The 27,964-nt window shown below is 31.7% G+C and overlaps 2 protein-coding genes across 13 annotated transcripts in view; both read right to left on the reverse strand.

Moving 5' to 3' along the window:
• The window catches only part of LOC143224939 (cAMP-dependent protein kinase regulatory subunit-like), a 193,322-nt gene extending 181,663 nt beyond the window's left edge, over positions 1–11,659 (reverse strand). The window contains exons 1-5 of one of the 11 annotated variants that reach the window (XM_076453441.1): positions 11,470–11,659; positions 9,391–9,436; positions 5,195–5,359; positions 3,709–3,800; positions 2,517–2,625 (exon numbers count right to left, since the gene is read on the reverse strand). In XM_076453441.1, coding sequence (XP_076309556.1) covers positions 2,517–2,625; positions 3,709–3,800; positions 5,195–5,359; positions 9,391–9,399 — 375 coding nt within the window. In that variant the 5' untranslated portion in view covers positions 9,400–9,436; positions 11,470–11,659. Of the gene's footprint in view, positions 1–2,516; positions 2,626–3,708; positions 3,801–5,194; positions 11,240–11,469 lie in introns of those variants that run through there. The other 10 variants (XM_076453445.1, XM_076453451.1, XM_076453450.1 and 7 more) reach the window with 10 other exon arrangements.
• Positions 11,660–19,236: 7,577 nt separating this feature from the next.
• On the reverse strand, positions 19,237–26,150 carry LOC143224937 (haloacid dehalogenase-like hydrolase domain-containing protein 2). 2 transcript variants are annotated; one of them, XM_076453431.1, is made up of 6 exons: positions 26,008–26,150; positions 24,946–25,154; positions 24,110–24,194; positions 22,511–22,727; positions 21,411–21,474; positions 19,237–20,594 (listed from the first exon to the last, which is right to left on the reverse strand). In XM_076453431.1, exons 1-6 carry the CDS (start codon positions 26,106–26,108, stop codon positions 20,491–20,493), a joined length of 780 nt encoding a protein of 259 aa, XP_076309546.1. In that variant the 5' UTR covers positions 26,109–26,150; the 3' UTR covers positions 19,237–20,490. The 2 variants fall into 2 exon arrangements, with proteins under 2 accessions (XP_076309546.1, XP_076309547.1); XM_076453432.1 differs by lacking the exon at positions 26,008–26,150 and adding an exon at positions 25,659–25,800.
• Positions 26,151–27,964: the final 1,814 nt, after the last annotated feature.

Raw genomic sequence — 27,964 nt, forward strand, 5'->3', positions numbered from 1 at the left:
GAAAGGATCAGCTATAAAGTGAGGAGGAGGCAGATAAAACTAAAGTATGTTTATAGATAGTTATTTAAATTAGTATGACTTTTCTCGATAATGTAAAAAACTTATTTAAAGAAACGTAAATATAGATGAATGTGGTAAGATAAATGAGAACATAAAAAATCTAATTTCGTCAACATATTCATTTCAAAAGTAGGAGAGGAAAGGATCAGCTATGAGGGGAGGAGGAGGCTGATAAAACTAAAGTGTGTTTATAAATTAAGTAGTTATTTAAAATAGTATGACTCTTCTGGATCATGTTGAAAACTTATTTAAAAAAAACGTAAATATAGCTAATTGTGGTAAGACAAATAAAAACATAAAAAATTAAATTTCGTAAACATATTCACTTTAAAATTAAGATAGGAAAGGATCAGCAATAAGGTGAGGAGGAGGCAGATAAAACTAAAGTATATTTATAGATAAAATAGTTATTTAAATTAGAATGACTCTTCTAGATCATGTAGAAAACTTATTTAAAAAAAAACGTAAATATAGATGACTGTGGTAAGACAAATGAAAACATAAAAAAATCAAATTTCGTCAACATATTCACTTCAAAAGTAGATGAGGAAAGGATCAGCTGTGAGGGGAGGAGGAGGCTGATAAAACTAAAGTATGTTTAGAGATTAAATAGTTATTTAAATTAGTATGACTCTTCTAGGTTATGTAGAAAACTTTTTTAAAAAAGAAACCGTAAATATAGATACTTGTGGTAAGACAAATGAAAACATAAAAAATCAAATTTCGTAAACATATTCACTTCAAAATTTAAAGAGGAAAGGATCAGCTATAAGGTGAGGAGGAAGCAGAGAAAACTAAAGTATGTTTATAGATAAAATAGTTATTTAAATTAGTATGACATTTCTCGATAATGTAGAAAACTTTTTTAAAAAAACACCATAAATATAAATGATTGTGGTAAGATAAATGAAAACATAAAAAATCAAATTTCGTCAACATATTCACTTGAAAAGTAGGAGAGGAAAGGATCAGCTATAAGGGAAGAGGCATATAAAACTAAAGTATGTTTATAGATTAAATAGTTATTTAAATTAGTATGACTCTTCTAGATTATGTAGAAAACGTATTTAAAAAAGAAACCGTAAATATAGATACTTGTGGTATGACAAATAAAAACATAGGAAATCAGATTTCGTAAACATATTCACTTTAAAATTAAGATAGGAAAGGATCAGCTATAAGATGAGGAGGAGGCAGATAAAACTAAAGTATGTTTATAGATAAAATAGTTATTTAAATTAGTATGACTTTTTCGATAATGTAAAAAACTTATTTAAAAAACACCGCAAATATATATGATTGTGGTAAGATAAATGTAAAAAGAAAAAATCAAATTTCGTAAACATATTCACTTTAAAATTAAGATAGGAAAGGATCAGCATTAAGGTGAGGAGGAGGCAGATAAAACTAAAGTATATTTATAGATAAAATAGTTATTTAAATTAGAATGACTCTTCTAGATCATGTAGAAAACTTATTTAAAAAAAAAACGTAAATATAGATGACTGTGGTAAGACAAATAAAAATATAAAAAATCAAATTTCGTAAACATATTCATTTTAAAATAAGAAAGAGGGAAGGATCAGCTATAAGGTGAGGAGGAGGCAGATAAAACTAAAGTATGTTTATAGATAAAATAGTTATTTAAATTAGTATGACATTTCTCGATAATGTAGAAAACTTATTTAAATAAGTAATAAGAGAGTAATATAAAAGCAAAAAGAATCCACTGTCTACAATTTCACTCCTTCAAACAACTTCCCACACTAATTCATACAAGAATGTCAAAAAACAAACACATTACATTAAGTTCAATAATTTTCTTCAGGACAGTGGAGACACAAGTAATGTACACATTAAGTTACATAAGGCTTAAACTCAATCCACTATCAATATATTAAATGACAATATAAAGTGAAATGCTTAGTGTTAGCAGCATACTCGATTTTCTTTACTAATAAGTGTATGTGAATGTAGAGAGAGCGTTAAGTGCTGTGGATGAGAGAACCACTATCTAAAAAAGTGTAAAAACCACTGTCCTTGTTCAAAGAATGTTACACAAAAAATAAAAAGACACACATACCCCAACTTAGGTTCTTATCATTATAATTTACAACTACAATTACTTTTAACTTACAATACAAATTTAAAAGGGGTTATATACTTGTATACCATGGTGTCTCTACAGTTTCTTTTAACAGTTAATACTCATAATTCACTAATAAAATAATAAACACAAACTAGAAAAAAACCACCCTAATATTACACTCTTACAATATACGTTTTTACATCGTAATATTCATCTATATTTATCCCTTGAAGTTAATAATTAGGGAACTATTGGACCATACCGTTATTACTAAGTATATACACCAATACATACTAAAGAAATTCTGAAAAGTAACCTAACATTTAAACACTGTTATTAACAAATCTATATAACAATTAAGAGATACCTCAACTTCTCCTTGATCAATAACATAAAAGTTATCACCTTCATCTCCTTGATGAATTATGACTTCTGAAGCATTATGAACCACGGGAAACATGGCATCAAAGATGTCACTATAAAAATAAGGATACACTTTAACAACAACACAGATAAAAATAATGCCCATTTTCCTCAAGGTTTCCATTGCTGAAAACAGCAACCAATCAAGTGTAACATTCTGAGCTAGGAAAAAAGTTTTAGTGGTCATAGATCTTGAGGACAAAAACCAATATACTAGACTTTCCAAGTTCACATCAACAGCTACATCAATACAATACCTGAGAACAAAAAAACAAGTAACAATCCCAAAATGTACCATCATCACACAAGTTTCTTGATATCCAAATTTCTACAATCTGACACTTGACTATTACACTGTTTAGATACTAAATTGATAGGTATATCTTAAGATGAGGAAGTCCCATGTTTTCAATTACTCTACTTTTCAAAATATAACTCAGCAGCTGTGACATACAGAACTAGGTTGGGGATAGTAGTGGTATTTGCTAATCAACTGATGAACAGTTCCAATCAATCACATTTTATTTACTTATTAGTAATGCTCACCAAACCATTGCATATACAAGGAAAAAAAAAAGGTCAGCTGTGATTGCAGTTTTGCTCCCAATAGGTAGCATTTAAAGGAAAAAGTTGGCACCAGGTGCTGCCATCTAGTTACCATCCCTCTGGTCAACAGTTCAAAATTAGAGACAATGGCAGATAACCTTAGTAGCTTTGCCACAATAAATCACATATGATGGCAACGGAAATGAACCAGAAAACCATGAAATCAGAAGCCCCATATCAAATCAATAAAACCGAAAAAAATCTGAAGTTAAAAAAACAATAAATGAAAATAATATACAAGACTAAAATTGGGAAGAGCACAGATTCTGCAAATTATCAACATTTTGATTGCTTAGTTACATGAAATAATATAACATTAAATTTCAATTAAGTTATTTTTATGTAATTATTCCTCACAGGTAACTAATTATACTAATTAAATTCCTCTGCTCCATTAAGAACGTTCATATTAATATTTCCTTAAAACATGTTTTCTGAAAACTTGCACACCATCAATAAAAATATTTATTACTCTAAGTATATTGATAAAAATAACACTATCAACTTAGATTTGTTTTTGTCACACTAACCTTAGTTCATTATCATCTAAATGAGCAAATAAAACATTCTGATGAATAGCTTTAGAACGAGCTGCCATAGTCTTGTAGTCTTTTGGCACAACCTAGAAAGAAAGGAAGAGAAAAAGTATGATTCACTTGATAAGAAATAGTTATTAAAAGCATTAATACTATTCATTATGTTTTAGTCTTGTACATTTCTCCAAACCCTAAAAATCCACAAAGATTTTATAAAAGATACCACTTATCAATTATCTATGAAATAAAAGTGCATTAATACACATCAGCTAGCCTACTCATGCATTAGCACCAAATGAATGATCATCGGATGGAAGAGTCCAGGTCTAATATATGATTTTGTTGTAGTTTCTTATCTCACTAATTTCTAGTGTTTGTTGAACCAACCTGCACCATTTCTTTACAAAATTATGATGATTCTTAATGTTTAGTCATTAGCACAAAACATATTCAAACCTACTTAGCAGTACCATCTACATGTAAATATATCTTTAAATTCACAAAACATGCACAACATAATACTGTTATGCGAGTGTTGAAATATTTTGTCAACTTGTACCTAGCTTTAATTCAACAATCTCTCACTGCAGAAAGTAATTGTTATTAACTGGCTTCTGTTAGTCAAAAGATAGAGAAAATATTAATTTATATGATTTCTGCTAAACTTAATTTTTAAAATTAACTTTTCCAGTATCACATGCAACATTAGGATTCATTTTTCCTTGATTTAATTGAGATTTATTACAATTTGACAAATTTTAGAATCAGAAAAACACTTGGGCAACATACAGTCAGCAACCGTAAAGATCAATCAGCTTTAGTCCAGACCAAATTTTTCATTCACCTTTGCCATGGCCTATGTTTATCCCAAATTCAAACTTATAAAATAAAAATGTGCTTGCAAATAACTTTAAGAGCATACGATGTTACAAACTCATGATTATTATTAAATATTTTATCTGCTGCAAGACTTATAGATCATTCCAATAGACCTTGTGTGTTTTGGCATCAACCCTGACTTGCTACAATTTCAGCATAAAGTAACTTTTCATGTAAATATCTCATTCAATTTATAATATCAAGCAGGCAAGTAAACTGTTAATTTTCTTTACTCTGGATGTAGGTATTAAATGTGTGAAACATAAATATTTAATGTTGAACCGTACTCTATTCACACATGTCAACAGTAACATAACTACAAAAGTTGGGCCACCCTTCATAAGAAGTGAATACATTTCCTGCATTTATTCCTCCTGTCAGAAATTCTTAAGTTTGGCAAGTTTATTATATTTCACTAGTGCCTAGTTATCAATATCAGTTTTGTTCAAGATTATGCTTCTCAATCTGTAGTTCACTGACAAATCTGTTTTTCCAACAGGAGAAATAAAAAGATTAGTGGCTTAAAAACCAGCACAAAACCACTTCCAAAACAATTAATATGATAGATCTGGTTAATGGACAAATTCCCAAGAAGACAAACCTTCTTCACATAGGTAGTCGCATCTTCCTCCGAGTAAGTTTCAGCACTTACAGCCCCTCGTCGACCCCGTTGGGGTGGAGCTATATTAGGCATTGGAGAGAGTTCGTCTTCTTTCTCATCACAAGGAACGGCCGATTTTTGCTGAATTGCTTTATTTGCTGCCTCCTTTGAAAGATGTTACTAAGTTATTATACAAGCTAAGACATTTTATAACCTTAACATATTCTAAACAATTACAGGTTTTACATAACAGTGTTAAATCCTTATATTTAATAATTGTTACACACATTTTTTGATACCTAAACTTAAAAAAAACAACCAAAAAACCTAGTATGACATTTTTAAAAACACTGTACATATAAACTAAACAACTAAATTATATCTAGTATTTTTACTTGCCCTTGTTCTGGGTAGCTGAGAGAAGAGTGGAATTCTTGAAACAAGTATAACTCAGTGAAAATGGTAAATCAAATTATACATTGAGTATTCCACTTATTTTTATTAAAAACTTGCAGGTCAGAAAAACGAATATTTTCCATTGAATGATAGTCAGCTCACTGCACTTATTAATCACTAGTTCAAAAATATGCTCGTGTATCATACTGCTAAGAAATAACTTCCAACTCAGAATAAGCTACATACTTAGTGCAAAACTTAAATAAACCTCACCATCAGTATAGCTAATTAAATATGCATTTTTTATACCTCTGCTTATAAAGATTAGTGAACTGTTTTAATCACTAAGGTACACTTGTTTTAACAACATTACCAACTTTAAAACTTATATTTCATGAAAGTTTTCCAGTTTAGGAGACTCAGGTTAGTTTTAAACAGGAATTATGTTAATCTTTATAACAAAAGTAATTATATCCAACACGATAACTAATGAAACCAATATTATTAATAAATGGAGCAATAAAGTAGCACATTACCTACAGAACCAACCAACACTAGTTTCTGGTTTGAACAATTGTCACTGATGGATATTTCTCTTGGTATTTGTTCTCCATCTAACTCCCCACTTTACCGAAAGAAACTCAGTGAAACACTCTTACTACATAAATCAGTAACCATGATGATTAATGCCATATGTTTAGTTAAAAGCAGTCATGCCTAATGCATCAACTTTCCCACGACACAAAAACCAAGGTTTAAAAAGACAAAAAACAATGAATAAAAAATAACTGACCTGACCTTTGTAATGTTATATGTAATAAAAATAAAAAACAAACTAAACTTAACACTTAGTTTGTCAAACCTTTTACCACAAGTCTTTCAACATCCTTCTTTCCTGTCACTCTTAGGTTCTTAGTTAACTATTATTTTCTGTACCAAACACTTGCATGCAGCTGCAGGAAGTAAGGAATAATATTTAGCCTTCCCTGAAAGCTGAAGAGAGAACATGACAAGCCACTAGAAAGGTGAAAGTTCTATAAAATCAACACAGTGCATATATAAATACACAAGGAATAATATAACAAAGGAAGTAAAAGAAAAATTAAACTAGTGACAATATAAAAATTTATCAATACAAAGTACACACACTAAAGCTGTTTACGTTTACCTAAAACAATATCCCAAGGAATGAAAGTATACATGAAAAAGTATACCTGAGGTTGTGATATTCTGAAGTTTCTTACGCCAGTTTTTTTCAGCAATAATATTGATCATTTCACAGAAATGAATGAATTATGTTTAATTTTTGCAGTGTGAAAAATGTGAGAAATATGAGTGAGTTTATGACCTGTTTATAAACCCTTGTAATCAGGCTCATATCCAGAATGTTTGAAGAGTGAGGATTCTAATTTGCGAGATCAAAAGTAAAAAAATGTGCAAAGCACAATCAGCATGTTGTACATGTTAATGCTACAGGGGGCTCTGGGGTATGCGATTATTTTTAGTCAAAAAAATGCAAATGCTTCATCAGAAGAAAACAGACTTCTAGAGAATATTAAATATATCATAAGATCAGCTGTGCTGTAACTATATATATCCGACATATTTTTTTACATCACAAAAACAGGGTTTTTGCTGAATCCCTCTGCATACATGATGCATGGTAATGATGAACATATTCTTTTGTACTTAATAAGCTAAAAGTAGTAAAGATTGTAATATAACTACAGTAAAACCTGCATGGGGCAAAAACCTCTACAAGCTGGAAATATCAAGAATTTGCAGCATTATCTGAAGATTTCTCTTATAAAAGGCCCTCTATTCGGCAGAACCTGCATAATGCAGATGGAAAACTATCATCTACCTCATCTATCAACAAGTAGGATTAGAACCTGAGTAAGGTGGAAAAAATGTTTTTGATTAAATATTAATAAATTCTCCAACATTTTGTTACAGTAAGTATTGGTTAAATATATTGTGTTCTTTTTCTGCTGTTATTATTTTCTGCAATTAAATTAAAGAAAAGAAAGGAACAAGAATACAGAAATATTCTACTTTTCCTAGATAATGCAACTTGTCACCCAAAAGTTAAACTATTAAAATGTTCCTTTTTTCTTTTTACCTCCATGTACAACATAAGTTCTACAGGCACTAGATAATGAAATTATACAGTGTATATAATTGAAATACAGAAAACTGATGCTTCAGCATATTATTACAAACATGGGCAACTGTAAGAGAGCATCTGAAATGACCGTGAATATTAACATGTTAAATGCAATTGCATTTTTAAATCATTTAATCAAATGCATAAAAGATGAATGTGTAATAAAGTGCTTTTAAAACTGTGGATTTATTCTTGATGATAGTGGAGAGGTTGCTTGTTATGACGATTCTAGTGAAATCCAAACTCTGAGAACGTTGACAAGAATGCTTTTACATAAACCGATTTAAAATCTATAATAGAATCACAAGATGGTAACAGTGCGAGAGATTCAGAAGATGAACAGAATGGAAAAGATAGTAAGGAAATAGAAATTCCTACTTTATCACAAGTGTTAAGTTATATTAATGCTATCAAACTGAATGCAAAAATGAAGGGGGAAAATGAACTTTATGAAAAGGCTGTAGAATTGACGTTCTCTTTTAACCACATGAGAAAGCCCATTTAAAAAATGAAACAACTGAAATTGGAGACTTTATTCAAATAAATTTGATTAAGATTTTGTGTACTTGTGTATATTTTGAATGTCCATTTTTGTTCTTATTCTAATAAATAAAGCATAAAAGTACAATAAATTTATTCACAAACGTCTTCCCTCGAGTCAAACAAGTATAACGTTCCATTAAAAAATTATATATAATTAAGGAAATGCATGTTCACTATCTATGAAAGAAATTTTAACTCAGTCCCATGTAATTCCACATTAGACAGGTTTTATTGCAGTTTGGAATATTAATATTTAGAAAAATAAAAGTTTATAGTTCTAAACTTAAGTGCCATTCTACTGTAAACTTCAAAGTTAATGTATAATCAATGATACTTTGCTTTGTTTGTAGTTGAGTTTTTTCTAGAGAAAGTTCTGAAAGATAGATTTATAGGGCTGTGTACAAGAATGTTTAATATTTTCATATTAAAAATATCTATACATTTGCAAGTACAACTAATATGTGCAAAGCTTTAGTCTATCCTATTAAGATTTGAAATGCAAGAAATCTTAAGTTCAAATAATAAAGATCTGAAACTTTCAGGCTAAAGTTACCTTCTTGTAGAACTCCCTGTATCTTCTTGAAGACATGGTGGCCAAATTTAAGAAATATGTTAAAAAGTACAAAATTCATGGTCTGTAAGAGTTCAATGAATGTTTAACAGTAGTAAATTTTTTGTAAGTGACACTCTTATAGAAAGTTCTGTTTCCTAATCCAGAGAAATAATCTATCCAAATACTTAAATTACCCAGAAACTGTTTATAAAAACCTTGATGACTAGTGTAAAAATAGAGAAATCAAATGTTTCTTCTGTTATAGTTTCAAAGTCTTTAATAATAAAGTTAGAAAGATAGACTCAATCAGTAGTCCAACAACGTGCTTGATTTATAAGAAAGTTAATATTTTCATTATAAAGGCTTCAATCAGGTCACAATGGTAACAATAGACTTAAAAGTTTAACAATTAGCCCAATAAGGTGTTTCTAAGCTTGAATAATAGAAGCTGAAAATTAGTTTTTTCTTGAGTTCTTGACATCAAAAAATATAAGCATAATATTTTGAGGTGGATACTGGAATAAACACACTACATACCTTAGACATATGCTTCTTTTCTTGTTACTGACATATTCCATTCCATCTATGATGAAATGGTGAGTTCGTATAACTGAACATCAATTACTTCATAGTTTTATTGACACTGTTCATGAGCAGAAAGTTTCATTTTGAGAATTAGGTTGGATATTGTGATAATCTTAAGGACCTTCTGTCACCTGGTTAGTTATCTCAAACATACAATTAAAACTGTCCAGAAAATTATTTTGGAATAATAGTGTGTATCACACTTTATAAGAGTGAAGTTCCATTACAAAAACAATTCTATATTGATCATCTTCAATCTGATGACCATAATTACACAATATTGGTCAGCAATACAATTTCTAAGCTTCTGTTACAGACACTCCACTGCACATTGACATTAATTTCAAAGATATTTATGTAAGCTAACAGTACAAAAGTTCATTATTATGTGAATAAAAAGCATAAAATTACAGCCTGACAAAACCTGAAATGCAATAAAACTGGGTGAAATTGCTAAACCACTGAATTTAATGCTAGTGATAAGAGAGAAAGAGATGGCATCAACATGAGAGAATACAAATCTTTTATTAGGATCTACAATTCACTGTTTAGTTTCAAGTGGGATGTTAGACTCATAGGTAAATGGGGTTAAAAAAACAACAGGAATTTAACTGTCATAATAAAAGTTTGTTTGAAGTTTGTGTGAAGTTACACAAAGGCTATCTACGCTAGCTGTCCCTAATTTAGCAGTGTAAGACTAGAGGGAAGACAGCTAGTCATCACCACCCACCGCCAACTCTTAGGCTACTCTTTTACCAACAAATAGTTAGATTAACCATAACATTATAATGCCCCCACAGCTGAAAGGGCGAGCATGTTTGGTGCAAGGGGGATTCAAACCCGTGACCCTCGGATTACGAGTCGAACACTTTAACCTACCTGGCTATGCCAGGCCCATAATAAAAGTCCGTTTTCCATTGGAAAAACCTGCATGAGAAAATTCTTTGATATTTACTATTTGTTAATCAACTGATTTCAAGCATGCTTCTTTTACAGTATCAGCACATTGTGTGTCAAATAATAATATATTTCAACATTTAACACACTCTTGAAAAAACTGTGTTCACTTTACTTTTTTTATTATTAAAGCCAATATACCACACTCAATTATAAAATATTCCCTCTGTTATAATCATTATATTTCATATTCCTACCATGTTCCACTCAAACACCATACAAATAACACTATGTAACACAAAATTTGTTCCTGGATAGTATGTATTATTTCTTAATTGCTTATGTTGTAAAAGTACAGAAAATGGCCATTATTCCCTTCAAACTTTACTTCTGTGATCTGGATAATGAAATTTAGAAATTAACCTATTTACTATGTAAAAAACGGGCAAATTTACACATTTTCATTTACACAAGGTCTGAATAAAACAATATATATTAATCAAAATTTACATGTATTTTTACTAAAGTTATACAAAAAATGAACAAAAATGTTTAGAAGTGAGTACTTTTTGGAGATTTGCGATTGTAATGTAAACCACTTTCACGTATCAGACCCAAATACAGTCTCCCATCATGTTTTTGTTATACGCTCCCAGGTCACAAAAGCAAAGTTTGAAGAGAAAAATAGGTCTTTTCCATTTACTTTAGGCATAAGCAATTGGGAAATAACACTTTCTGCCCAGGAACAAAAGGAAAAATTTTGTTACACAGTGTAATTGATACAAGCGTGACGAAAAATAATTATACAGTAAAATAACTGCAGTGACTTTACAAAATTATAGTACTTTAGTCTATTTAATGTTATATATTACTTTTACTACCTTAGTTACTGATATTATTAATATTATATAACTGGTAATATTTACCAGTTAATTAGCCTCTATATGTATATTCATTTTAACTTTTGAAGATAAAGTTATCTTAGTTCAAAACGTATAACTTGAAACTGTATTAATTACTGGTATTATGCACTTTGCAACTTCGCTAGACAAGACTAATATTTAGTCTTAAGACCGAATCAGTAACTGGGCAAGACTTGGTAAAAGACTTTAGCAAGATATAGTACAACTTAACCGTTCAAGCCTCTGAAAATAAGCTCTCAAAAATGAAACAGGATTTTCCGGACGACTAACGCAAAGTTGAACGATACAGTCTTTGAGAAGTTGTTGAATATTATTTTTTTGAACATATACTTCGCAGTCCTTCAACGTCTGCTCTTCTTCGCTGTTGGTCGCCATTTTTTTACAATTACACATCAGGTACTGTCTAAATAGCATGACGAAACGCATTTATTTACGAATCATTTTCCTGCTTCCATATGACTTCTGCCATCTAGTAGTCTTACTATTAGGTTTGAAAACCAAGATAGACACTCATATTACCACCACCAATCATGCTCTCTCTTTCAGCTACGGGGAGTTATAATTTTTTATCACTCTCACTATTCATTGGTAAAAAATAGTCCTGTCTCCCATTTATTTTAATTCCATTAAATAAGGACAGCAACCGCAAATAGTTCTTGAATAGTTTTGCGTAAAATTTAACAAACAACTAAACACATCTACGTTGTCCTCCTCATCAGTCAGTTTCATTAGATTTAAAGCGGTACGCCACACAATACACTATCTGCGCTATGCTCACCACGGTTATGAATTCCCAATTTTTCCCAAAATTGTAGCGTTTTTAGTTCACAAATGGGGCCCAGCATGGCCAGGTGGGTTAAGGCGTTCGACTCGTAATCCGAGGGTCGCGGATTCGAATCCTGGTTGCATCAAACATGCTCACCCTTTCAGCCGTGGAAGCGTTATAATGTGACAGTCAATCCCCCTATTCGTTGGTAAAAGAGTAGCCCAAGAGTTGGCGGTTGGTGGTGATGACTTGCTGCCTTCTCTCTAGTCTTACATTGCTAAATTAGAGACGGCTAGCGCAGATATCCCTCGAATAGCTTTTCGAGAAATTCAAAAACAAACAAGTTCACAAACTTACTACTGAGACACGGGTAAAATAATAAGATATCACTTTTTAAGAACAAGTTTCATTGTTGCCCTAGTTATTGGCAATAACCACATTCTCAGTAGTCGAATAATCAACGTCACTATCTGCATGGATCTCACTCACTTTGAAAACGTTTTGAAAGCTAGAATTTAGAACATTTACGTATATGAATTTACGAAAGACTATGTTATCGTCTCAACTGTCGACCAAACGAACTACCGGCTGTACCCACTACTAACTCTTGGAATACTTTTTTATCAGCAGCTCATAGTGGCCCTTCGGTAAATGTGGTGGCTTACAACGTTAAAAATCAAGTTTTAATATCCCCGTTGGACAGAGCACAAATTTTTCATTGTGTAGATTTGTGATTAACAATAAACCAACAAAGCGTTTTACCAATGAACTACCGGCTGTACCCACTACTAACTCTTGGAATACTTTTTTATCAGCAGCTCATAGTGGCCCTTCGGTAAATGTGGTGGCTTACAACGTTAAAAATCAAGTTTTAATATCTTCGTTGGACAGAGCACAAATTGTTCATTGTGTAGATTTGTGATTAACAATAAACCAACAAAGCGTTTTACCAATGAATATTTTGATTGACCGTCGTATTATACCATCCCCACGGCTGAAAGGAGGAACATATTTAGTGCTAGGTTTGGATCCCACATATTTATCATGTCTAGCTTCCTTTTGTCTCATACGTGTTATAAATTATTTTTAACGTTTCTATACTTTTGGATAAAGTCAGTTATGTCAATATTATGTATCTTAATCCTATAGCTAAAAAAATATAATTGATGTTATACATACAATTAATTTCATCATTATTATTGAGCTCTCCTCTGTATTTTACACAGAAAATGAATTATTTCAGTAATTTTTGTTCAGTTATTTACCTTTACTTTGTAACTGAAAAACATATAATTTTAGTTAATTTGATAAGTTTTTTGGACTTCATCAATTTTGAAGGATATGAAAACAAGACGGTATTTCGAGATTGAAAGGTTACCAAAAGGATTTTGCTGAAGTTCCCATTGAAAAAAAAAAAAAAGTATAATTATAAAGTTCAATTTTTATGTTAGTGTTGGAAAAATAAAGGATATAAAAGACTGTTTTTGCTGTACAGAGCACATAGGATGGCAATAAATGGATATTATTTTCATCGGAAGTGTGTCACTTCTAGGGTTCCTCATTGATCTGTTTTGGATGTCTTCTATGACTTATAGAAGTCATTTATTTTGACGCCCACTTGGACATCATATTATACGTCGAAGACCTTAAGATTCGAGATAACACTGAACTCATGAAGATGTTTCTTTCACCCAGAAGAATATCAACAGTCTAAGTTAGAGAATAATTAGGTGTAAAACGTATTTTAGTGTTATATAATTGTTCATTTTGTAAAATAAACATTACTATTTTCAGAAAATAGAAGGATTTCAGCGGATTCATTCATAAAAGCCAGGTGAATACTCTGAACATGAATAAAAGATCTAACAATAATTTAGTATCATTTTCTAAATGGTAATTCGTTTTTGTATTACTGAATAAGAGTGCTGTTTTAGTTTTGATTATTCTGTATAAAAGAAAGATATACTACATGGCCAAAAGTATGTGGACACCCGACCATCACACCCATATGTGCTTGTTGAACATCTCATTCCAAAACCATCGACATTAATATGGAGTTGGTCCCCCACTTGCTGCTATAAAAGCCTCCACTCTTCAGGGAAGGCTTTTCACTAGATTTTGGAACATGCTTGCGGGGAATCGCTTCTATTCAGCCACATGAGCATTTGTGAGATCGGACGCTGATGTCTGGCAAGAAGGCCTGGCTCGTAGTCGGTGTTCCAATTCATCCCAAAGGTGTTCGATGAGGTTGAGGTCAGGGCTCTGTGCTCAAGTTCTTCCACACCAACCGTGACAAACCATGTCTATTTGGACCTCGCTTTGTGCACAGGGGCACTGTCATGCTGAAATAAAAAAAAAAAGCCTTCCCCAAACTGTTGCCACAAAGTTGAAAGCACACAATTATCTAGAATGTCATTGTATGTTGTAGCATTAAGATTTCCATTTAATGGGACTAAAGAGCCTCGCCCAAACCATGAAAAACAGCCCCAGACCATTATTCCTCCTCCACAAAACTTTACAGTTGGCACTATGCATTCAGGCAGATAGCGTTATCCTGGCATCTCCCAAACCCAGATTCGTCCGTCATACTGCCAGATAGTGAAACATTATTCATCACTCCAGAGATCACATTTCCACTGCTTCAAAGTCCAATGGTGATGTGCTTTACATCAATCTAGCTGATGCTTGGCATTGTGGATGGTGATCTTAGGCTTGTGTGTGGCTGCTTGGCGATGGAAACCCATTTCATGAAGCTCCCAACGAACAGTTATTGTGCTGACATTGCTTCCACAGGCAGTTTGGAACCTGGTAGTGAGTGTTGCAGCTGTGGACAGATGATTTTTATGCGCTACGCACTTCAGCACTCGGCAGTCCCGTTCTGTGAGCTTGTGTGGCCTACCGCTTCGTGGATGAGCTATTGTTGCTCCTAGACGTTTCCACTTTACAATAACAGCACTTACAGTTGACCGTAGAAGCTCTAGCAGGGCAGAAATTTGATGAACTGACTTAATGGAAAGGTGGCATCCTATGACAGCGCCATATTTAAAGTCATTGAGCTCTTTATTATGACTCATTCTACTTCCAATATTTATCGATGGAGTTTACACACTGTATGCTTGATTTTATGCACCTGTTGGCAATGGGTGTGGCTGAAATAGCCGAACCCACTAGTTAGAAGGGGTGTAGAGTATATATAGAAAATGGAGATGAGAAGATATACAAGAATAGTATGCAATTTGGAAAAGAAAGGCAAAACAAGTAGCTAAAAACTCGAATTGGAGTTTAAAGTATATATAGGATGTGATTCAGGTCTACTAAACCGTTAGAGCTCCAATAAGCTACCCATACAAATTATGCTTTGGTGGTGGAATGTTAAAGTTGGAAACAAGAACTGAAGTATTAAGGTTAATAATATGAGATTTGGAAGTCCATGTTTACTTTTGTTCCTTGGAATTATAAACTTGTTTAATGGTTTACATGATTATGTGGTGCATGAAACTAATTTAAGATAATTTTCGTTTAATATAGATTGGAATATAAACAACTATATTCAGTGTGGATTGGCGATCCTGTAATTATTTGAGAAGTGAATTGAACGTCCTTTTTTTTTCAAAATGGAAAGTCGTATCGGTTGGTTTCTTCAGCCCTAGCAACCCAAAGGCTCTAAATAAAACTGAAGTATGTGGATCAACATGATGTTTTTATTTTATCAAAAGCATAAACAAATTAAACATCTTGAATTCCATGCTACACATGAATGTACGACATGCCTTAATTCACAACGAAAAGTACCCATTAAAACCAAATCCAACATAAAAAAAAGGTGAAAGAGAGAGAAATGCTAAGTGTATTATGCTATTCTGTGATATCCAATTAGAAACCTGAAGGTGTAAAAATTATATAATTTATAACTACAGTTTCTGCATCCTTTTGTCAGTTAATAACAGAAAATAAAACCAGGTTTTGAGTGCAGTTGTAAATATCTATCATGTTTGTTTGTTTTTGAATTTAAGCACAAAGCTACACAATGGGCTATCTGTGCTCTGCCCACCACGGGTATCGAACCCGATTTTTACCGTTGTAAGTCCGCAGACATACCGCTGAGCCACTGGGGGGCAATAACTATTATGATTTAATTATGATTCAACATTCACTTTGTATAAAGTAATTTACATTATTCAGTGTGATGTTATTTGGAGGTCTAAATTTTGTGTGTTTCATAGTTTCTCGTACAAACCTGGATAGATTTGGGTTATCTTCATGAAGTCATCCCTAATTTTCAACAGACTACAGGGAATTAAGCTAATGAACAGCACCTTCCACTAACTGTTGGATTACTCCTGTTTGACCAAATGATGCAATTTAATAGTCACTTTTATAATGCACCTTTTGGACCCCAAAAGTAGAGTATTTCTTGTTTTTAAACCATGAACACTCAGATCCACAAACAAAGTACAATGACCAATAGGTCATACCAAACCCCTTTTTAGTCTGAGTGTAATTATTATTCATTTTAATGCAACTGGTATTAAAGCTAAAAACTGTTTTGGTGTAAACAGGATGAAAAAATCCTCAAGTCCCTTCTTAATCACATGCACAAAAATTATATACATTATATTATTCCCATTGTATTTTACTTTTGTTTTAATTGAAAGATTTCGCATTGTTACTATCTGCAATGTTCCCACCACAAGGATCAAAACCAAAATTATACTGTTACAAGCCCTCAGGCTGATCATCGAGCCTTCAGATTGGTTTAACCATTTATTTAATGTCAAGAGAATGAAACATACAAGGTTCTCATGGCTGAACTCTGATACACTTGTAATCACTTAAAGGTGAATGTCTGTTGTAAGTTATAGAAAATAACAAATGAGTATAATGAAGTTCTGAGACTTTTGTATGTGGTATTATAGAGAGTAATTAGAACTAATTACCATCTATGTACCATCAGAAAGACTGATTGCATTACTACTTGTGCACTTAGGTGTTTCTTTGATATTTTTCTGAATATTTATTCAATATAGCTCGTGTCTGCTTTATTAAAAACTATAATTAAATTTGCTTCAATTTTTCAAGAAGATATCCAATTTTTGACTAATTTGTTTTTATTTTTGTCATAGTTTGGGTGATCCTTTTGATCTGTGGGACTTAAGACAATTCCAACCATTTGTTCCACTCTTCTTCCTCCATACTTCAAATTGGAGAGTGCTTCCATATCTCAGATTCCTGTCTTCTCAACAGCTTCTTCTCTTCTGCAGAGGACAGATTAGAGCATAATCCCAAATAATTAATCCTCTATATCAACCAGACTGGGTATATACTGTCAGTTTTTTTACTACGTAACATGGTTTAAGCAACCTGTCTGAAACATTGTAAATAATAATAGAAGTTTTGTTATACGTGTTTTACTAATTTTGAAGATTTATCCTTATTATTTTTCCATGTATTATGGTGTTTTCTATTATATAGCAGTTCTCACTTTCAAACAGACTAATCATACAACTCTCAATGGACAAAAGTTATTAACATTACTTGACAATAAAATGCTGTTAGAGCCAACTTTTTTGTTGGAAATGGTAATAGTGATATATTTTATGTCAACCAGTATATTAAACATTAGCAACCCATTGTAACAACCTATCCATTCATTGTAGATATAAAACAGATTGACAAATAAGTTTTTAATTGGTCGTGACACATCCAATGTCTGGTACTTTAATCCAAACTATGTAATGAATACAACCCAGTCCAATAAAAGACATTTTCTGATGTTGTATCTAACAAGTTAGAAGAACCACATTTTTGTTGTTGAAGAACCACCAGCTCTTAGGCTGCTCTCTTTACCATTGAATAGTGGGATTAACCATCACATTATAGTAAACCTAGGGTTGAACAGGAAGTACAACCTGCATCTGATTTACGTCCTATGTCCTGCAGGTAATATGTCAAACATCCCCAACCAAAAGGTCTAATTTTTCAAGATTTTTACTACTATGAATTTGTAACAACTTAGATTCATATTAAACAATACAACTGTTTTATTGTACAGTCTTTTCTTCAGTTCTTTCTGATTGCATAGATAGCATCATAAGGTAAATGATTAAAACCTGTATGGTGTATGTATGACAACTAGAAGAGATCATCTATCTTGTTGAGTTCACAAGAAACACTTCAAGAAGCTTTCCTTAGTTCACAGAGGTTGACACATCACTAAAGTTTCATAAACAGTAGGATATCAGAGGAGCCATAAATGTTTTATAGACAAATTTACAACATGTGAATTAAACATTTACCAGCAACAAGCTAAGTTAGTTGTTGAGCTGTGTAAACTCTAACCTTAAAATATATCTTAACATCAGTATGTTTACTCCTGCTTGATCTAGCCATGATATATGTTGATAAACATAATTAGCATTAGCAAGAAGTGATTAACCTAAGAGATAAACATTGGAGATAATTAAGCTAGCAAGTTATTGTATAATATGACTTTCATTTCCACCATATACACAAACATGTGCACAATGTTAAGAAAAATGTCAACTGTTCTGCATTAGAGAACGTTTTTGCTCCAGCATACAAGTTCTACGTTCAATAATTTCTTATAAGTTTCTCTGTGACCATTGTCAATCTAACAGATCCACTAAAAAGCCTTGTAAAATTATTTAAACACAGTTAAGTATTAGTCTAGGAACGTCATAATGTTACTGTACAAGTAGAATAGGTTTTTAAGCATACTGAAAACAAGTTTTTTAATGACATCACTTATCACAAGTCTTCCATATATCTCAACTCATCAGTTATGATCTACACAAGTACAGGCAAGTTTTTTGTTTGTTTGTTTTGAATTTTGTGCAAAGCTACTTGAGGGCTATCTGCGTTAGCCGTCCCTAATTTAGCAGTGTAAGACTAGAGGGAAGGCAGCTTGTCATCACCTCCCACTGCCGACTCTTGGGCTACTCTTTTTACAACAAATAGTTGGACTGACCGTCACATTATAACACCTCCACAGCTGAAAGGGCGAGCATGTATGGTGAGACAGGGATTTAAACCTGTGACCATCAGATCATGGGTTGAATCCCTTAACCCACCTGGCCATGCTGGGTCCAAGTTTTTTGCAGCTTGAAGTTTTTTAGTTGGTAAACATTTCTTTAAATAATTGTAATTCAGGAAGCATAATATTAAAACACAACACGTTTTCTCACAACTCAAAACGTTTGAAAGTAATATTTAATGAAATTGTTTTATTTGTTTATATACATGTCTATTTATGTTGTCAAGGCCTACATGCACATTTCTAATTTGTATGACACATACTAATGATGACTTGTGTATTTATAATTATATAACAATTCATTATATTTAATTTTCAAAAAAGTAAGGTGGAAAAAGCAAACTGAGATTCAAGTTTTTGCATAAATAAATGTACTATTCACAAAAGTATCTCATTAGATTTACTGTGACTATTACTGGAAACTTGTATGCAAAAACGACTCGTTTGGGTTGAGAAAATATTTTACGAGCCGTTTTTGCATATAAATTTCTCAACAAGTGGGTTTCTCGACATCACTGATTACTGGAAACTGTCGCTGATTTATATGCAACACAACTATTTTCAACTTCAAATGCTTTATAGTTTACTAATAACAACATACAGGAAGTTATTACAATGATTTTATCCTAGCCCATATACTAATACTTTTTTTACTTACCTGTGAAATAAATCATTAGTATTTTTCACATAACCTATGAATTTCATTCTTAAATAAAATTGTAATTTAGAATGTATTTTATTGAAATATAAATCAGAATAACTTTGATGTTTTCAACTGCTTTCTCAGTGTCTCAATTTTGAGTTGGAAATTAATGACAATTAAAGAAAATATTTTATGTACCACAAACATTAAAAGTACCATCTTAACTCTGTAATTATGGACGTATTAAGTGGTAGCATAACACTAAATATTTCATCTGTTGTCAATTTCAATAATATACTGCATAGTTTATTGACAAGCACAATACAGTATTGTCTTGTCTAAACAAAACTGATAATAGGGCAACTGTGTATCAATATGTCTACTAGTATCTTTTACAATAAAACTGAATCCAACACTTTAATTTTAACTCATTATGCCAAATATGACCTTCCATTCATTATAACACAAATAGAGTATATTAGGAAATGTTTTCATGGGTAGTCTAAATAAATAACACCATTTTGTGTTGAAAAATAATATTTTACAAAACAATTTATCAACCTACACTCAATTAACCTTTTAAACTTTATCCTTGACAGTACAAACATTGTGATACCTTTCTCTGGACATCTTTCAATACTAAATGATTGACATACTTAGCCAAATAAAACTACTACATAAGGTGTAACATAGATCTCAATATTTAAACTAATTCTGGTTCATAAGACATAATTAATAAGTAAAAAAACACACAATAAATCAAAGTTTGCTATGTCAAGTGATTTATTATAAAGTCTACTGCAGCTGGAAAATTTTCAAACACATAATTTGGAGATGGAGAAATCTTAAGTTCATCACCTTCTCTATACTTTCCTGTTAATACAAGAACAAAAGCTATAAAATAATTATAAAACCCTCAATTCTTATGTTAATATATTACAAAAAACACACTACACAGCTAAAGTTAATTAAAAATAATATTTCAATAGTTTCACTTTGAGTTGACTTACTGTTTATAGGTTTCTTTTATTGTAAGAAACTGTCGTGTGGAATAATAAGGAAGAATATTTTTTAAAGTCATTGATACAATAACTCATTTTCTATCATTATTTCCCCAGACCTTCCTAGTCTTTCATAAAACATTCATTTTTTGATTTTTCTGTTCAGCTATAAAATAATTATTTTGTAAATTTATGCAAACTGACATCTAAGTGCACTATCAAATCTCTAATTTAAATACAAAAATTTTATTTACTGTTAAACTCTGTGAACTTGAAAATTATCACACAACCAATTTTAAAACAAAACTCTTTCACACCATAAAAGCTAGAACTTGTATTCCTTAAAACACCTGAGTTAAGCATAGAAAGCTAAACAGTACTCAAAATATATGTCAAGAGATAGATAAACTAATTAAGAACCATTTTGATACAAACTTAACTGATTTTTAATAAAAACTTGTGATATTTGCTCAATTATTTTTATAACAGAAAAAAAACGTACATAACCCTGTCTCTGCAATATTAAAAAGTTAAGTCATGGACATTATATACAATTTTAAATATTCAATGTTGTTGAAAGTAGATTTAGTGAATTTTAACACAAAAAATATTTTTACTAAATTAGATGAAAAAACAATCAAATACTTGGAATACATAATAACTAAATATATCCATCTTTTATACCTACCAGTCTTAACCAGCATTCCTACTAGTCCTGCCCTCTGGGATCCATCAATATCATCTCTAACATCCTTTAAAAGTAATCAAAATATTCTCATGTTAATTGGCCAAATAACTAAACTGTACATTCACATTATTTTTAGGTAAACATTAAAATAAGTTAATATTTTTCTCCCATATAGCAAGATTTCACAAAAGCATCCATTATTAATAATTTAGAATGCTTATTTCTCCATCTACAAGTTCTCAGACATACTGTTTACACAAGCTTTTGGTTTTACACACATATCACCAGGCAATGATAAATTCACAATTCTAGTAGCTCAGATTACGCTATTCAATTTACAATTATTTCAGAATGCACCTCATGCATCTACAAACTCTCTTTCATGCACTGCATTCTTTTTAGCCACAATTCCCAAGATGTTGAAATCTTCAATAAACTAATAACAAAATGCTCCACACAAAAGAGAACCAGTGGATACACAGGGTACATCTTGAATTAAAGTTAGCTCAAAACAAGTAAAAAAAGCATAGTGTTCTGACAGATATGTTTTCACTGTAACCACATGGAAAAAATTACATATAAAAGAATAAAGCCTGAATGCTGTTGTGCTTCCATAACTGTTTGAACACCAATATTCTGCATTATTACTTACAACCTACAATAGAGAGCATAATTTATTTTTGAGAAGCAAGTTAACAGACAGAGCAGTAAGTAGTTACACACATACTCATAAAAATAGAAAGATTTCAAGTCAATGATAAAACAAACCAGATATAATTGAAAAATTGAAACAGTTTGTTTTATCATTGACTTCAAGTCTTTCTATTTCTATGAGTACATGTGTAACTGATTATTATAACTGTAATTGAAATATAGTTTGTTTTGTTTTTTTGGTTACAATATATTTGTTCAAGGAGAGTAATGTTCAGTGTTACTCGCTTCACTGTATTGCCACAAGATATCAGGAAATATAAAAACTAAAAACATTCATTTTCGGAATTTACAATCAATTCAATTTTGTGTGAAAATCAACTATGACACTAAGCATAAGGTCAAGGATGAAAACAGTAATAAAAAACAAACTCAATCAACAAACACACATCTCCAATCATAATAGCTTCACTTGGTTTGCAGTCAAAAGGTTTAAGTCCCTCTAAAAAAAATGAAGCTTCAGGTTTTCCAACAACTTCAGCTTTTCTATCTGTGGCATATTCAAGACCAGCTACAAAAGGTCCAGGTCCAAGAGCAAGTCCATCTTGCCTTTTGTAGTATCGACCTTTGTGGATAGCAATCAAGGGGGCACCACTAAGAACCAGTCTGAAATGAAGTTAAAAAAACAATAAAAAATATGCTGATAATCTAGCACATCCTCACTCCAAAACAGAATATTTAACAGTTTGTTTTTATTTCACTAATAGGAATTACTTTTTAATCACTTGGAATAAACAAGCATAAATAAACAAAATTTGGTTAATCAGAGATTAAGAATTTAACCCAGATACAACACTTTTAAATTCAAACAACATTTTAAATATTTATTTCCAATTAATCTGAATCATGTTTTATACCACAATTAGATAGTTATTTAAGCATTTTCTTTAAACATTTGGCAGATTTTTGTGCAAAATTCCTGTCTGGTTCAAATGTTATGACCATCATAATTTTAAAACCATGGTATACATAACAAAATATTGTACAATATTTTTACTTTATTTCTAGCATTAGCACTACTGCAGTTAACATAAGAAACTATTAGATGGTAAACCAATTAAAACTGGAAGTTTGATTTTGACATTAACAACATTTTACTAGTACAAAAACAAAGATAAGTGATAATTTATCATATTCATAATAATCATTGACTAATATCAGTTACTTTTTAATATAAGTACATGTTTAGCAAATATTAATAGTTATGTGATAACACATTGCTATTGAATTATGCATTTATGAATGCATAATTGTTTTTATATACATCCACACTGACAGAAATAAATGATGATTCTTGTCTTAAAAATTTTGCAATGTGTTATCACATGGCTATTGATATTTGTTGAACATGTGCTTAACTTATATTAAAACATAACACTGATATTAGTCGATGATTATTACGATTGCATTTTCAGCAGTCTTTATGATAAATATACACCCTAGTTAACAGATTTTAAAAAAATAGATTTACATAAACTTTATAACAAATTCAAGTTTTTGTTATTTCATCTCAAAATATTAAATATTTCTCTTGCAACTACAATCAATTTAATTTCATCAACAGAACCATATAAGACCAACTGAAAAGTTTAGCATCTAATGTTTTTGAAAAGTAGGAGAAGGAAGTCCTTTTTTTATAATGCCCTCTCCTCTTTGAAAGAAAGTTTGCCATCCTTTTCACAATTGTTGCTTATTTTATAACAGTTCATGTCAAACAGAAGTTGTCAAAATGAAACAGACTTTATGATAAATATAAAAAGGGGAATGTAAATACAAAAAAGGAAGTGGGTGGGGACACTAAACATGTGTTGTAAGGAAGTGGGTGGAAACACTAAACATGTGTTATTGTTTTTTTACTTGGTCTAAAATTATTATAAATCCTCAATACAGAACTCTACTATTCCACTTGTAACTTAGTTTTGAAAGAATTTTCTGTTTTTTAATTTAGGAAATGCAGAAACACAAACAAACAAACAAATCCTACTTACCTGAAAGCATCATTAAGGGTGTTAAAGTTAAACTTGCTAGGTGCCAATCCCACAACAACTGCATTGGGATTTTTTGTATTAGTATCTATCAAGAAAAGAAAATAATTCCACATAAAAAGCCCTTTTGCTGTTTACAACACAATGAAAGAACAGGATATGTACCTAAGTGTATTAATCTGTTTTATATTTTTGTTACTTAACATTAACTTTGCATTCATGAAGTTTTAAAATAGTTGTGTTTTTTTATGATATGTTTCTGAAAAGTACTTTATTATGCTTTCTTTAAATTTATCTAACAATTTATTGGTAATAATTTACTACAGGGTGTTCGGAAAGTCACTGTGCAGTTTTGTCTGTTAATAAATATATAAGTGCACAGTGACTTTCCAAACACCCTGTATTTTATTACATACGCTTCACAGACTTTAGCATTTCTTTATTTGGTGTGCCTTTTTATCAATAACCAAAATACATATTCTGATAGGCTGCACCTACTAGTTTTAAAATATTATTAATATTAAGATAATATTTATTTAAGTGACAAAGAAGACATAATGAAATATAATTCATAACAGCACGTATGTTCATACACATAAATTAATGTACTATGTTAAGAGGCCCACTTCTTGGGTAATCAGATAATGTGATAATCTTTTACCAAGCCAAGAGTAAATTAGAATCTAATCATAATGATGAAATAGAAACAAAACTGCTATTATGTAATATTTAACAGCTAAAAGAAAAATATGAGGTAAAAGCATAACAACAAAGTGCAATCAAAGTTTGAAAACAGTTCTAATGCAAGTATCTAGATTTATTTGAATTTTTCATCTAACCTGGAAAATCTTCTAAAGCTTCATCTTCTAACAACAACTGGGGTCGAAGGTTTTTCCTACATACCACCTCATGAGCTGCTGTCAAAGAAGTAAAGATTTCATCCTGCTCTATGGAAAACCCCAGGTTTGTTAATCGCTCCCACAAAATACGTTTGGATTCTTTGGTAGTGTTTGTTACAAATCTGATCTTCAAACATGTTTTCCTCAACCTTTCATTATATAAAAAAAAAATATTAATTTATTGAGCTAAAATGTTTAATTGAAAATATTTTTTATGCTATTCACCCTGCATTTTTTCAGAAATTATAGATTAAAACCTTATCCACTGAATAATAAGACAGTAAAAAATTTCAAAAGTTATATCATTCACACTTCCTTAAAAAACTTTAATGGTCAGACAATGAGCACTGCATTGTAGTAACTGTCATTACTGAATCTTAAAAGACCAAAAATTAAAATTTTATTAGGTTTAATTTGTAATTTATATGCAAAAGTTTGCAGTTCACAAGGTTAGAAATCATAGATTGTTATAATCAGATACAAAAAGAGCTTAGTTCCATTTTTTCTATAGAATACTTTTACACCTTGATGCATGTGTATAGATACAACTTAAATGTTCAATGTTAATTTAAATCAGTCTTTAGATTAAATTTTAATAACCAGCTCATAAGCTTATCCTAAATCAAGTTAAGCATTGAAGAAGCAATCTTTACTTAATAACTCTTATTCTCTCTCTCAGAAACATTGAGTCAACATTTACACAGCAGTACGTCTGCAGACTTGCATGTTAGAAACTGGGGTTCGAAATCTGTGGTGAGCATTTGCACCTTTGTGCTTTATAACAAACAACAGCACAAGTCAGTAACAATAAAATGTTTTTAAGTTTAAAAATATGATAATAGTAATAGTGATAATAATAGTCAAAGGCAGAACACCAAATAATTTTAAAAGATGCTGAAAACACGTTCTCAAAATAACTGCTAAAACTTTGCTAATTGTTCAAGTTGCTGAGCAGATAGCCCGATGTGGCTTTGCTATAAGAAAAAACATTGTTCAAGTTACCGTTTTAAAGCATCAGCAGCACCACATATTGCAGAATTTTCTATGTGAATTGTTCCACTTAAGTCAATCAAAACACCTCGCAAACCACCCTGTACTGCCATGCTTATCAAATATTAAATATACGGTAGATGGCGCAAAAACTATTCCTTTTATATACAAGCCGAAAGTTTGTTTTGTTTCGAAATTTTGCGCAAAGCTACAGAGGGCAATCTACGTTAATGTCCATAATTTAGTGGTAGCAGACTAGACTGATGAATAATACGAGTGTCAGAACTTTATAACGTTCCCTACGTCTGCAAGGGCATGTTCGGTACGACTGGTTTCGAATCAGAAATCCGAACATTACGAGTTCACTGCCTTGATCACATGGGTCCGGCATGGCCAAGTGTGTTAAGGCGTGCGACTCGTACTCTGTGAGTCGCAGGTTCGCATCCCCGTCGTGCCAAACATGCTCGCCCTTTCATCTGGGGGGGGAGGGCGTTAAAAAGTTCGGTCAATCCCACTATTCGTTGGTAAAAGAGTAGCCCAGGAGTTGGCGGTGGGTGGTGATGCCTTCCCTCTAGTCTTACACTGCTAAATTAGGGACGGCTAGCGCGGATAGCCCTCGAATAGCTTTGTGCGAAATTCAAAAACAACCAACCAACCAGCCTTGATCACCAAGCCCAAAAAAGAAAAAAAACAAAAACAGTTGTAGTATTTAATACACTTTTGAAGTAAAGATATAGATTAAAAAAATAAAGGCAAAGTTGTTGCATGATTATCGGAACTACTGAAATATGTAATCATACAAAATTTATTTCCCATTCACATAGATCTTTATATCAGGTCATCTCATACATAATGTCCGAAAGTTTAATACAGAAAGTGCATCATCATTTCTGTCTTTGTAGAAGGCTTTAATGACTAAAATATGTAGTACAACGTGTATGACAACGTTCAAAAAATAAAAGAAGTTAAGCGAACTCCACTTTTTCAAATCATTTATCAAATAAACCCCTGTGAAAATGGGTGTGTCTGAGGAGCACATTAGGCATATAATGCTTTATGAGTTTAAGAAAGGCAAAAGTGCAGCAGAAACATTCAAGGTGTTTATGGTGCAGAGTCTCTCAATGAAAAAAAAAAGTCGAAGGTGGTTTCAGAAGTTCAGATTAGGTGATTACAGCTTAAGTGATGCTCCACATTCAGGTCGTCCTGTTGAGTTTAATGATGACTTGCTGCTGGCTGCACTTGATGAAGATTGTGCTGTAACAGTTGAAGAACTAACACAGAAGCTTAATTAAACCCGTTCAACAATTCACTGTCATCTGCAATGGCTTGGAAAGATGTAAAAACTTGGAAAATGTTTCCCCATGATTTGATAGAAACCAACCTTAGAGCAAGAGTGGACATTTGCACTTCTTTGCACTCTCGTGAACGCAACTCATCTTTTTTTTTGGACAGGCTAATGACTGGAAATGAAAAAGGGATATTTTATAGAAATGTTAAGTGCTGCAGACAATGGCTCAATGCAGGTAAACTGGCTAAAACACAGCCCAAAATGGACCTCCACCTAAGGAAAGTCTTGTTAGACATTTGGTGGGATATTGTTGATGTCATTTACTTTGAGTTGCTGCCACTCGATGTAACAATTATATCAGACTTATATTGTCAACAACTAGAGCTCTTAAATGTTTCACTGAAAGAAAGGAGGCCTGCTTTGATTAATCGTAAAGGTGTTGTGTTACATCAGGAAAATGCACGGTCCTTTACAGCAAGGATTACACCTGCAAAGATTGAACAGCTGACTAGGAAGAACTTCTACATTCTCCTTATTCTCCAGACCTTGCCCCATCTGATTATCATATATTTCGAAGTTTGCAGAATTATCTTGATGGAAAATAGCTTAGAACACATGAAGATATCAAAACTACTCTATCTACATTATTTTTCTCCAAACCCTAAGAATTTTAAATAAGTG

This window comes from Tachypleus tridentatus, chromosome 9 (genome assembly GCF_004210375.1).
Source record: "Tachypleus tridentatus isolate NWPU-2018 chromosome 9, ASM421037v1, whole genome shotgun sequence".
NCBI classification, from domain to species: domain Eukaryota; kingdom Metazoa; phylum Arthropoda; class Merostomata; order Xiphosura; family Limulidae; genus Tachypleus; species Tachypleus tridentatus.